The sequence below is a fragment of the Malaclemys terrapin genome, chromosome 2 (genome assembly GCF_027887155.1).
Source record: "Malaclemys terrapin pileata isolate rMalTer1 chromosome 2, rMalTer1.hap1, whole genome shotgun sequence".
Taxonomy (NCBI): Eukaryota; Metazoa; Chordata; order Testudines; family Emydidae; genus Malaclemys; species Malaclemys terrapin.
This window is the reverse complement of record NC_071506.1, coordinates 276623956-276636680: the sequence shown is the minus strand read 5'-3', so window position 1 is coordinate 276636680 and position 12725 is coordinate 276623956. Positions and strand designations below refer to the sequence as shown.

The window sequence follows — 12725 nt, the reverse complement described above, 5'->3', positions numbered from 1 at the left end:
TTCATTAAAACATATTTTATGATAGTTGCTCCCAAAGGCATAGCACTAAATTATAGATACACCACTTCTCTGTTACCTTTCCATTAGTAAATAATATTGTTGTTTTTGTTCCATTGATTGATCTGGCCCAGTTCTGCACATTTTATTTGCAACATAACCCTCACACAGTTCATTCATGAACCCCTAGCTCTGGGTTTGGTAGCCTCTGGATTAATTGAAAGAATATGTTTTCACACATGCCTTTTATTTAACTGTTAGGAACATTACCTGTCACAGATATGTGCATCTTAAATGTAGAACATTATGGTGCCTCTGTTTTTTTACAGTTGCGAAGGGGCAAAACATCTTAGACCTTATCTACACACAAAAGTGGTATGGCTTTAACTATGTCAGAATAGTTCATGTGGTACAACGCCCCTAGTGTGGATGCAGTTATACCAGTATAAAAGTGCTTATAGTGGCATAGCTTATTCCAGCTACGTCTACACTAGAACCATTTACCTGTACAGGAATGCCAGTATACTGTACTAGCCAAGTGATCTGAGGCCTGGGCTACAATGAAAAGTTATATCGACATCAGTCTGTCAGGGGGTTGAAAAAACACACCCTGATGGACCTAGCTATGCTGATATAATCCCCGGTGTAGACACAGTTATGTTGATGAAAGAGGGCTTCCACCAACATAGCTAACTTTGCTCAGGGAGGTGGTGTTCCCACACCAAAAGAAAAACTTCTTCTGTCAGAATAGGCTGTGTCTGCACTACATGGCTATGGTGGCATAGGTACGCCAACATAGCTATACCAATTTAGGGCAGGTCTACACTAATGCTGACGGTCGATCTAAGCTATGCCATTTGAGTGACGTTAGTAGCGTAACTCAAGTACACGTAGTTTAGATCTACTTATCACGGGGCCCACATTATACTATGTCAATGGGAGACGCTCTCCCGCCAACATTGCTTCCGCCTCTCATTGAGGTGGAGTACAGAAATCGATGGGAGAGCGCTCTCCCATCGATTGAGCATGTCTTCATTAGACCCACTAAATCGATGTTGCTGCATCGATTGCAGTAGCGCTGATTTAGCTCCATAGTGAAGACAAGCCCATTGTCTCAGTAGTTTAGAGATATCCCTAGTGCAGATGCAGCTGTGCTAGCATAGATGCATTTTGTCCTGATTTAGTAAAACCACCCCCATGCGTGAAACAAGCTATATCAGTAAAAGCAAAGTTTTGCGAGTATTGCTGTATTTACTCTAGGAGCTTCTCCTGGCACAGCTATGTTGGTCAGGGATCTCTCTCTTAATACCTCAGACTGACACAACAATGGCTGCAGATGTTCATAATATAGACATAGTCCACAGGCAGAGGAATAAATTCTACTGCTATAAGCTTCACACTAGGGCTTGTACCGGTATAATGATATCAGTAAATATTATATCCCCACCTAGTTACACTAGTACAAAACCTGTGTGTAGTCCAGGCCATACTGCAAGTGCCTACAGTGTTAATAACCAGTTCATTGGAAAGTGTGAACTACAAAAACTAGTGAAAGAAGATAACTTCTTTCTCTAGAGGTGCTTCACGTTTGTACCTTGGTTTCCTTGGGTGGGGGCTGTGACGGGGAGGAAGGAAAAGCCAATGTCAAAGAAATCTGGGTGCGGCTTCTTTTGTCTGATCTTTGGAGAAACTTGCAAGATGCAGAATGAACCCAGCAATGGAACTCAAGTAGAAGTTGACAGCTTTACTGCTTTGTCTGAAAGTTTATTTTGGCAGTAGAGGTTCTGTCTACTTTCACGCATTGTGCATAAAAGGAAGTGACAGAGAATTTACGTAAATGATGTTTACGCAATGGATGAAATAGCTGAAGCGCAAGGTGAAATTCTTCTCGCCTGCATGCAGCGTGTCACTCAGCGTCACCATACATTGCAAAAGCGGCCAGGAGTTTCGCCCTGCTTCCTTACTGGTGAGGATAAGAACGTGCTGTTCTAGCAGTTTCCTTTTATTTCAGTTCAGTCACAAGATGGGTTCTGTGCCATTCCAGTCGATAACGGCTCCTTTCCACCTAAGGACGAAAGAGAGAGTTTTATTCTAATGGGTTATGGTGCCAGTTAGAGTGGTGCCCCTCCAAAAAAAATAGTGTAGGGTGTGTTTAATTGGGGTGGACCCATGAATGTCAACCACTACCTTTGTGTATTCAACAGGAATCCACCCCTCTGGAACTACGGCTTCAACTGGAACCCATTCGTATGCTGGCTGGCACTCTCTGCAGAGGGGCCCCCAAAACTGAATTGGCCTGGAGACTAAGAGGTCTCTTATTAGGTTTCTGCCCTTAATATTCAAGGGTGAGACTTTCAAAGGCTTTTAGGTGCCCAACTCCCATTAGATTTCAATGGGAATGGAGCAGCTCCCCACTTAGATTCCTTTTCAAATCCCAGTTTACTGCCTAAATTCCAGGCTTCCTAATGTGTTTTCTGGGGATAATATTACTGATCTTATTTAAACTTTGTTAAGGCCAAGCATCAGATGAGAGACAAAGGGGGGGACATACTTGAAAACTCCTTATCTTCCCCTTCCACTGTAATCAGAGGCACACACTTAAAATCAAATAGTTGTTCCTATTATATACTGTCTTCTGCCTTAACTTCTCTGCCCCCAAAAGATTTGACATCTTTCTTGTGGTCTCTTAGTGATCTCTATAAGGGTTAACCCTAAGCAACTGCCACTGCTCTAAACTCTCAAATGTCACTAGGTAATTTGCACATTCCTAAATAGATGAGCCTCTGAATAGGTGATTTGTATTTGTGACCCTAAGCCCAGGAAAGTACATTTTGCTGCTGCTGCTAGCATTTCTTTCTTTCAAATGCTCGATAGACACACGTCTACTGGAAAATTCTATATCTTCTCTTATCTGCCACTGCCCTGCCCTGGAAATAATGCTAAGATATATATTTAGGAGAGCATTTTCAAATGGGCCTCTACATCTGTATACATCAACATATTTATTCAGTAATTTTCAGTAGAACCCAAAGTGTGCTAGGCATTGTCAAACTTAGAGAAAGACACCGGGCTTGATCCAAAGCCCATTGAAGTCAATGGGAGTCTTACTGATGACCTCATCGGGTTGAAGATCAGGCCCATGGAGAGTACAATTGGGTATTTAGATGAAGCATTACTTGAGCTACACACACAAACAGCCACTTGTACATGTAATATTTGCAAGTGCCTGTTTGGAAGCCTCTGAAAATGAGGTCTTTAAACAATGATTTGAGGACTTCAAGAACTAAGACATAGGTTAGGGGTTTGTAACAGGAGTGGGTGGGTGAGATTCTGTGGCCTGCATTGTGCAGGAGGTCAGACTAGATGATCATAATGGTCCCTTCTGACCTTAAAGTCTATGAGTCACCTCCAGTCTAATACATTCCAAACACCAGTTACTTTGATCTGGCTTTAAAGTCTTGTGGACTTTTGAATTGAAATTACATTGGAATCACTGCAAAAAGTTCAGAAAGAGATTCATAGATTCCAAGGCCAGAAGGGACCATTGTGATCATCTAGTCTGAACTGTATAACACAGGCCATAGAACTTCCCCAAAATAATTCCTTGAGGAGAGCTTTTAGAAAAACATCCAATCTTGATTTAAAAATAGTCAGTGATGAAGAATCTACTATGACCCTTGGTAAATTGTTACTAGTTGTTAATAGAGGGTCCTGTGGCACCTTTAAGACTAACAGAAGTATTGGGAGCATAAGCTTTCGTGGGTAAGAACCTCACTTCTTCAGATGCAAGTAATGGAAATTTCCAGAGGCAGGTATAAATCAGTATGGAGATAACGAGGTTAGTTCAATCAGGGAGGGTGAGGTGCTCTGCTAGCAGTTGAGGTGTGAACACCAAGGGAGGAGAAACTGGCTTCTGTAGTTGGATAGCCATTCACAGTCTTTGTTTAATCCTGAGCTGATGGTGTCAAATTTGCAAATGAACTGGAGCTCAGCAGTTTCTCTTTGGAGTCTGGTCCTGAAGTTTTTTTGCTGTAAGATGGCTACCTTTACATCTGCTATTGTGTGGCCAGGGAGGTTAAAGTGTTCTCCTACGGGTTCTTGTATATTGCCATTCCTGATATCTGACTTGTGTCCATTTATCCTCTTGCGTAGTGACTGTCCAGTTTGGCCAATGTTCATAGCAGAGGGGCATTGCTGGCACATGATGGCATATATAACATTGGTGGACATGCAGGTGAGTGAGCCGGTGATATTGTAGCTGATTTAGTTAGGTCCTGTGATGGTGTTGCTGGTGTAGATATGTGGGCAGAGTTGGCATCGAGGTTTGTTGCATGGGTTGGTTCCTGAATTAGAGTTGTTATGGTGCGGTGTGTGGTTGCTGGTGAGAATATGCTTAAGGTTGTCAGGTTGTCTGTGGGCGAGGACTGGCCTGCCTCCCAAGGTCTGTGAAAGTGAGGGATCATTGTCCAGGATGGGTTGTAGATCACTGATGATGCGTTGGAGAGGTTTAAGCTGAGGACTGTAGGTGATGGCCAGTGGAGTTCTGTTGGTTCCTTTTTTGGGCCTGTCTTGTAGCAGGAGGTTTCTGGGTACACCTCACCCTCCCTGATTGAACTAACCTCGTTATCTCCATACTGATTTATACATGCCTCTGGAAATTTCCATTACTTGCATCTGAAGAAGTGAGGTTCTTACCCACGAAAGCTTATGCTCCCAATACTTCTGTTAGTCTTAAAGGTGCCACAGGACCCTCTGTTAACAACTAGTAACAATTTACCAAGGGTCATAGTAGATTCTTAAAGGTGCCACAGGACCCTCTGTTGCTTTTTACAGATTCAGACTAACACGGCTACCCCTCTGATAGTTGTTAATAGTTAATTACCCTAACTGTTAAAAAATTATGCCTTATTTCCAGTCTGAATTTGTCTAGTTAGAGCTTCCAGCCATTGGATAGTGTTATACTTCTCTCTGCTAGATGGAAGAGCCCATTACTAAATAGTTGTTCCCCATGTAGATACTTCTAGACTGTAATCAAGTCACCCTTTAACTTTCTCTTTATTAAGCTAAATAGATTGAACTCTTTGAGTCTATCACTATAAAGCAGGTTTTCTAATTCTTTAATCATTCTTGTGGCTTTTCTCTGAGTCCTCTCCAATTTATCAACATCCTTCCTGAAGTGACCAAAAAAGAAATAATATGTGGCTAAGAAATATAATCCCCATCCTCTCCTAGCCTCTTTGGCAATGCTACACAGCTCAGACAGAGGGTCCTGTGGCACCTTTGAGACTAACAGAAGGTGTCTCAACACGGCTACCCCTCTGATACAGCTCAGACACATCACCATTCCATGCACGCTCTGCCTGCCACATCATCTTCCATCATCAGGAGCTGGTGGGATGATATGATACGATTGTCTGGATTGGCAAATGCAAAACCACATGGTAGAAAAAGCACTCTGGTGAATGTGCTATCAACTAAAGTATTGAAATACCATAGTTATGGTGGACACCACTCTTCCTGCTGCACATTGAGACACATGTTAGTCATGTTACACTGACGATGTTTGTCTTTGTAATTAAGTCTTCAGCAAAAACAAAAGTAGAAAAACTATTCTGTTGCAAAAGTCAGGACAACTCCCACAACACCACTGATTTTCCTTACTGATTTACAAACCACTTCCCTTGAGCTATTGGTAGGCTGAAAAAAAAAATCCCTTTGTTGTTCACCTCCCATAAAAGCTTGAGTTGAAGATGCTGGAATGTCAGTATTTTTCTTTTCATGAACTCACATGAAATGCTGAACTGTCAGGTGCTGGGCACGTTCTTTCCTTATTGGCAGAATAGGCAGGGCATGGAGAGTGACAGTTTGAGCTTTCCCTCCACGCTACCCTACCTCAGCTCTACCCTGGCGTCTTTGCTTCTGATTCAATTCTACTTTATCAGATTAACAATAACAAGAAACTCTTACTCATGCCATTCACTTGAGGCCTCCTCCAAAGCCCATTGAGGTTAATGGGAGTGTTGCCATTGACTCCAAAGGAACCTGAATTAATTCCTTGCAGAGCATTTAGTCTAGAATAAAGTTCATAAAGCTGGTGCTGTGCTAATTATTTGGCTGTTGCATAATGTGTGAGTAACTTGGGGTGAAATGTACCTGCAGTGCTGCCCTGCATATGGTATTTGGTACATCCCTATTGTCCCAGTGGAGTGTGTCACTTCAAAGGACAACAGCTCTGACTCATTGGTTGGGAGTTTGCAGTTGGAAGCGACATGAGGAGACAGTGTTCAGACTGTGTTGCCTCCTGCTCCAAAGGCAAACTGCACTTCTCCGACCTTGTCTTCTCAGAGCAACGTGGACGTTAAATAAAATTAAAACACCTTCCCCCTCAAAATGCCCCTCAAAATAACAAACAAAAACCCTGCACTGCACACCCATTTCTCCCCCTAGGAAGAGGATGAGAGAACAAACCACACATGACAGATGTTAGGTGAAACTGCTTCCTGCACTACTGGAAGGTTCTCAGTTACTATGGTGATGGGCATGATGTAAGAACCTGTATAGAACAGAATAGAACAGCGGGAAAGAAAGGGAAAAATTGAGTTCTCTTGAAAATCCCAATCTAGGATTGGAGTCCTCTGCAAAACAACTTGGTTCTGAGAATCTAGAGGGGCAAACGACAAACTTCCCCCAAATCTTGCAGCTATTCTTGCCTCCATAGTGAGAGTCTGATGGCAACAGGGATCAAGTAGGGACTAGGGATTGTTTTTGTTTAATACAAGGGTTTTTTTGAAGTATTTCCTCTGCTCTGCCTGTACCATATAAAGTAGTTTTTCCTTCTCTCTCTTTCTCTCTGCATGTATACTTCAGTGCCTGCTTTATAATAACCTTTGTTTCCAGAACATACTTAGCATATGGATTTTCTGTTACACATAAGAACACACAATCCTTGTTTTTCATTTTCCCTCTGTGCCTACTGGTGATTCTAAGGAACACAGTAATCGAATGGGGGCTGGGGGAAGGAGTATAACATGACCACCCTCTAGACTTGCTACTCGTTGATTGGCTGCCTGCTGACAGGCTACAGTACAATGATTAGCAACTTATCAATAAGAGCACTAGACAGACAGACAGACAGATCAATGAGACAGCCTTTAGTGCTTAGAACTGACACAAACCAGATAGGTTGATAGTGGACAGGTTTCAGAGTGGTAGCCGTGTTAGTCTGTATTAGCAAAAAGAACAAGCAGTACTTGTGACACCTTAGAGACTAAGTGGGTTTTAGCCCATGAAAGCTTATGCCCAAATAAATTTGTTAGTCTAAGGTGCCACAAGTACTCCTCGTTCTTTTTGTTGATAGTGGGATTTATTTTTAATTCCACCCTCTAAAAATTAATGTAGGGAAAAGTTTAAAAAAACGCTGTGTAGAATTGTGTTGCAATGTGGCAATCCCCAAAAGTCAGGAAACTAAGTGATTATATCAACAAATTTAACTTTGTCTGCGTTGCCCATCCTGCGTATTCTTTGGATATAGGTTTCACATCCTAAACTGTCATTTGTTAGGCTGTGTGTTTAGCCAGGTCATGAGAATAGATGCATCCCATACATGCAATGTAGCTGTGCTAATGTATTTGTTGTAATGTTATGTTCTGCCTTTTCTAACTTTTTGTGATGTTGACTGTGTAATATCAGCTTTGCATTGCAATGGTGTTTGACAGTTAATGTCCCAGTTTGTTTTTTAAAAGAAAACTGTAAAGGGGAGGGGTGATGACAATAGGAAATTAAAAAATGTGGAGCTGTTTGTGTTGCTGATTTAACAAGTGCTACAGTCTTCACCAATGATGCGTGTATGTTTCTTGCTTCAGAGATACCCAGTTACGGGATTTGCCAAGCTCTGCCAGTGGAGAGGATACATTTTTTTGTTTAGCTAGTTACACACATAATCCCCCTCCCCCTCCATTGACACAATTGGGAATCTTCTCATCCACTTCAATGTGTGAACTGGATTAAGCCCTTAAATAGCTGCACAACCATGACTACCACACTTATTTTTAAGTACCAAAATCTGTCCTCTGACATGTGCATGAAATTCCCATTGCAGTGGGAGTTGTGCATATTTGAGGGCAGCAGTTGGCCTAAGAGTTTACCTAACAAAACAAAAACAATTTCTATTGTGCATGCTCAGTCCCATTTCTTCAAACAATCAGAACATTGTGTAAAAACAGGGGCTTTTGCAATCTTAAGAAATCACGTACTCCTCATAGATGCCTGTTAAAAAGCCAGGACTGACTGCAGTTTCAAATAGCAGTGGGTTTTTTTGTTTTGTTTTTGTTTTTTGTAGTTATCGCAATAAAAGAAAGAGTGCTCACAACTTTTTTTACTATGGAAACATTTGAGATTTTTTTCACCATCACCAAAGATAAAAAGGATTTTACTCAAACCTTCAATATAAAAAAATAAATCAATAAATAAAAGCACCATCAGGCTGACCCCAAGCAGGGAATATTTTGGTTAAAAGGTTAAATGTTTCAGAAAGTTGTGAGCATGTGAAAACAGAAAATTATAATAGAAACTGATCTGCAACCTTATCTATAATGGCCATCACCAGGATGACTTCTATACCATCAGCTGTCTGAGTTAATGCTATTATAGCAGCATATCCACTATATTTATGAGTAACCATACAAATACCCTATTCTGCCCCCATGCTCATGTTTTATTTAAAGCATGTATGTTTATCTTACAGTACTGTTTGCTCTGTTAAGCTCACAGCATTGTCTGCCCTGTTACTGTTTTTTTTCCCCATTCATGTCTAAATCCCATTCATATTACAGTTGCTCGTGCTTCCCTGTGCTTTGAATTTGGACATTTAAAAGGACAGAAAAAAGGGCTTTTCTTCTCCTTTTTACTCCTTTTGCCAGAAGCTGGGAATGGGCGACAGGGGATGGATCACTTGATGATTACCTCTTCTGTTCATTCCCTCTGGGGCACCTGGCATTGGCCACTGTCAGAAGACAGGATACTGGGCTAGATGGACCTTTGGTCTGACCCAATATGGCCGTTCTTATGTTCATGCATTTTGTGCTCTTGTAACAAATTGCTTTTGGGGGCCCAATTCTGGTCCTATGGAAGTCAAGGAGAATTACTGCAATACGGCCAGCTCTTAGTGATTTACAGAAGGTTTCTTTAAGCACTAAATTGAATATCCCAGCCCATTAATGTGGTCATCATAACATCATACAGGAATAGAACCCTATTTTTGATATATTTTGTTACCCAGCTCTTGCTCATTCAGGTCCTTTCTTTATGTTAACCAACAACTCTGTATGACTCAGCCGTTCATATTTCTTTTATTGCAAGTCAAAACCTCATTTTGAGAAAAAATTTAGAGAACTGAAACTCAGTGCCATAAAATTTTAGATGCGGGTTACTTACTTTGTCCTAATACAGTGCTCAAGTGGAGGAATAAGGTCATTTTCTTTATCTTCCGTGTAAGGCTGAACTGTATCTGCAGAGACATTTCAGATATTTATCATCACCATCATCATGCCTGGGAGTCAACATCATGGATCAGAGCCCCACTGTGCTAGGCACTGTACAAACACAGAACAAGAAGATCGTCCCTGCCCCAAAGAGCTTCCAATCTACATGCTAAATCGTCTTTCCAAATCCTGCAAACAGTTAGTATTAGCATGGGATGGCAGATCAAATATTATCATATAGAGCCGATTCCATTCAGGATGAGTCTGGTAATGTACTATGAGCAAAGGTGTAGTTTAAAGAAAAGTATGATAGTCTGAAAACCTCATAAGTGGTACTTCTATTATTTAAAAATGGTACCCTGCCATTCAGAACCACTTATGTTTTACCAATCATTTTTCCACAAAGCCTATAGTGGCACACACATGACCTCTCTTCTTAAATGCGGGACAAAACTCTTTTTAACGGGAAGTACAGCAATCAATATACATGCAATACCCAATAGCCTCAATCAATTACTTTTCAATTAAGTCAATCAAACTATTTACAGTAACTTACGGCAGCTGCCTTGGAATTATGGGTGGTGAATGTGCGTCTGGAGAAAATGCCACCTTCTAATAACTCCAGCCACAGTTATATTTTCCCCAGCAATTAGGAAATGACTGTATGCTCCTGAGAACCCCATTTTAAAGAGTTCTGAGTTCAAAGGATGTTTGAATGGGATAAGATACATAGATGGTCATCATCTGTAATCATTATAAAGATCAGCGACATCTCTCCAGAAGTCCAAAAAAAGTCGTTCTTTTCTGAAAGTTCTGTGTAAAATATATAATAAATATCCCTGAACCCATGGAGAGTCCCTGAATGACTGACAAAGGCACATGGGTGAAACAAGAGAGTCATGTAAAGTTCTCATGGAGTACATCGTTCCCGCCAAATAAATCAGCCTATTTGCTGCCTATTGGGGAAGAAGGCCCTTTTTGCCCTGTAAAGGCAGAATGAAGTTCTGCGACCAGGGATTTGCTCTGTTTTTTGGCAAGAGATAACAGGTATTCTCTCTAACTTGTGGCAAATGGGTCCATATGAGTGAGCACTATAGATAAAATCTGCCCCTATGCAAAGGGCGAGCATGAGACTGTGCATCAGTAAAGTCCTACATAGATTGTATTCTGGTCCACTCCGAATGAAGTTAATTCTGCTTGCCACTTCTTGACTCTTTCTCTATTTTTACAAAAGGCTTTACCAGGCTTTGATTCTGCCTCCTTGGTTACAAACTACAGCCCTGGGCAAAGGGTATCATTTCAAGGAACACTACTTTTGCACATCTGGTCAAAGAAAGCACAGCACATACGGCCTCAGAAGACTCAGTTCCACTTTTTAGGAGATGTTAAAGAACTCCAATATTTCTCAAGATCAAACAAAGTTTGTACAGAGCAGGATGGCTATCTCCAAAGACACACAACAGGCTCAGAGGGCTCTTGGAGAGATTTTCTAGCTGGAATGGTGAAACTATTTGGAGTTAATGCTGTACTGCAAAATTCCAAAGATAAGAAAAGATTTAGTAGTGCAAACCATTTGGGGGTGTGATGCCTTAAACTTAAAACATATTTCTGAATCCAAGCCTAATTCCAGAGGAGAAATAAATTGGAGTCATAAGAGTTGGTTGAAAGGTACAAAGAAACAATACACAAAATAATAATTAGCAATTTCTCATCCACAGATCTCAAAGTGTGAGCAAGTATTATTATTCCTGTTCTACTGATGGATAAACTAAGAACAACAGTGAAGTGAAGTGACTTGCCCAAGTACACAGATGTTAGTAGCAGAGGAGTAAATAGAACCTAGGTCTCTACTATTATGCTGACAAATGACGTCCTTGCCACAAACAAACTCACCACCGTTAGAAATAATTAATAAGTAAGGGTTCTCTTTGACCATGGACAACTAATAAGACTGGCTTGAACCAAAAGGGTGTGTTGTTGCTTTTCAATAACTCAAAAACTGAAATGTTTTTTCTCAAACTTACAAAAACATTGGAAAAAATCACGGAAAAGGTCAGCCCGAGAGGCATACGTTTCACAAAAATTGGGGGCATATGAAAAAATAAATGTAGTAGCTGTGTGTAAGGGTAGCAGGAGGTATTTATAATAAATGTTCTCTCCTAGTGGCCCTTTATACGATATATGTTAGTAAGTCTTCTCACTTCTGAAATAGATCACATATGGGTACCTGGAAGTTTGTTTATTTATGGGGATGACCCAGTGGTGAGCTGGAGCCGGTTCACACCGGTCGCGCAAACCGGTTGTTAAATTTAGAAGCCGGTTTAGAACCGGTTATTAAAGGGGTGGGCAAACTCCGGCCCACGGGCCACATCCAGCCCGCGGGACCGTCCTGTCCGGCCCACCTGAGCTCCCGGCTGGGGAGGATCCCCCAGCCCCTCCCCCACCTTCCCCCTTCTTGCAGAGCCCTAGCGTGCCGTGCCGCCGGCGCCAGCGCTCTGGACCGCTCCTGGGCAGCTCTGCAGCTCCTGCTGCTTTGAGCAGCATGGTAAGAGGGTGGGGCTGCGAGCTCCAGCGGGCCGCGCGGCATCCGTACACACTGCCCTGAGCAGCATGCTAAGGGGGCTGGGCCGGGGCTGGCAGGAGGGGTTGTATAAGGGGCAGGGAGCGGTTGGAGGGGGTGGAGGTTCTGGGGGGGCAGTCAGGGGACAGAGACCGGGGGGGGGGGTTGGGTAGGCGAGGGAGTCCCGGGGGTCTGTTGGGGTGCTGGTGGATGGGGTCGGGGCAGTCAGGGGACAGGGAGCGGGGCGAGTTGGGTAGGGGGTGGGGTCCTGGGGGGCAGTTAGGGTGGGGGGGTCTCTGGAGGGGGTGGTCAGGGGACAAGGAGCGGGGGGGGGGGGTTGATGGATTGCGGGTTCTGAGGGGGACAGTCGGGGGCAGGACGTGGGTGGGGTATGTCGGATGGGGGGTAGGCTGTTTTGGGAGGCACGTGGGGCCTGTACTCACTGGGCGGTTTCCTACCGGAACGGGCTTGTACTCACCGGCGGCACTTCGGCAGCGGGTCCTTCACTCGCTCCGGGTCTTCAGCAGCACTGAAGGACCCGCCGCCTCCGCCACCGTGCCGCCGAACACCCGGAGCGAGTGAAGGACTTGCCACCGAAGAACCGGTAGGGAACTGGTATTTTGGCAGCTCATCACTGAGATAACTTACAACCTTCATAATCATCCCAGTAGGGCGGACGCTAGGTGAAT

At 42.9% G+C, this 12725-nt stretch overlaps 1 protein-coding gene across 2 annotated transcripts in view; it reads right to left on the bottom strand.

Moving 5' to 3' along the window:
* The window catches only part of MINDY4 (MINDY lysine 48 deubiquitinase 4), a 99637-nt gene continuing 86912 nt past the window's right edge, over positions 1–12725 (bottom strand). For both annotated transcript variants that reach the window (XM_054016610.1, XM_054016612.1), the window contains exons 17-18: positions 9430–9502; positions 1–2062 (exon numbers count right to left, since the gene is read on the bottom strand). In XM_054016610.1, coding sequence (XP_053872585.1) covers positions 2014–2062; positions 9430–9502 — 122 coding nt within the window. In that variant the 3' untranslated portion in view covers positions 1–2013. The remainder of the gene's footprint in view (positions 2063–9429; positions 9503–12725) is intronic.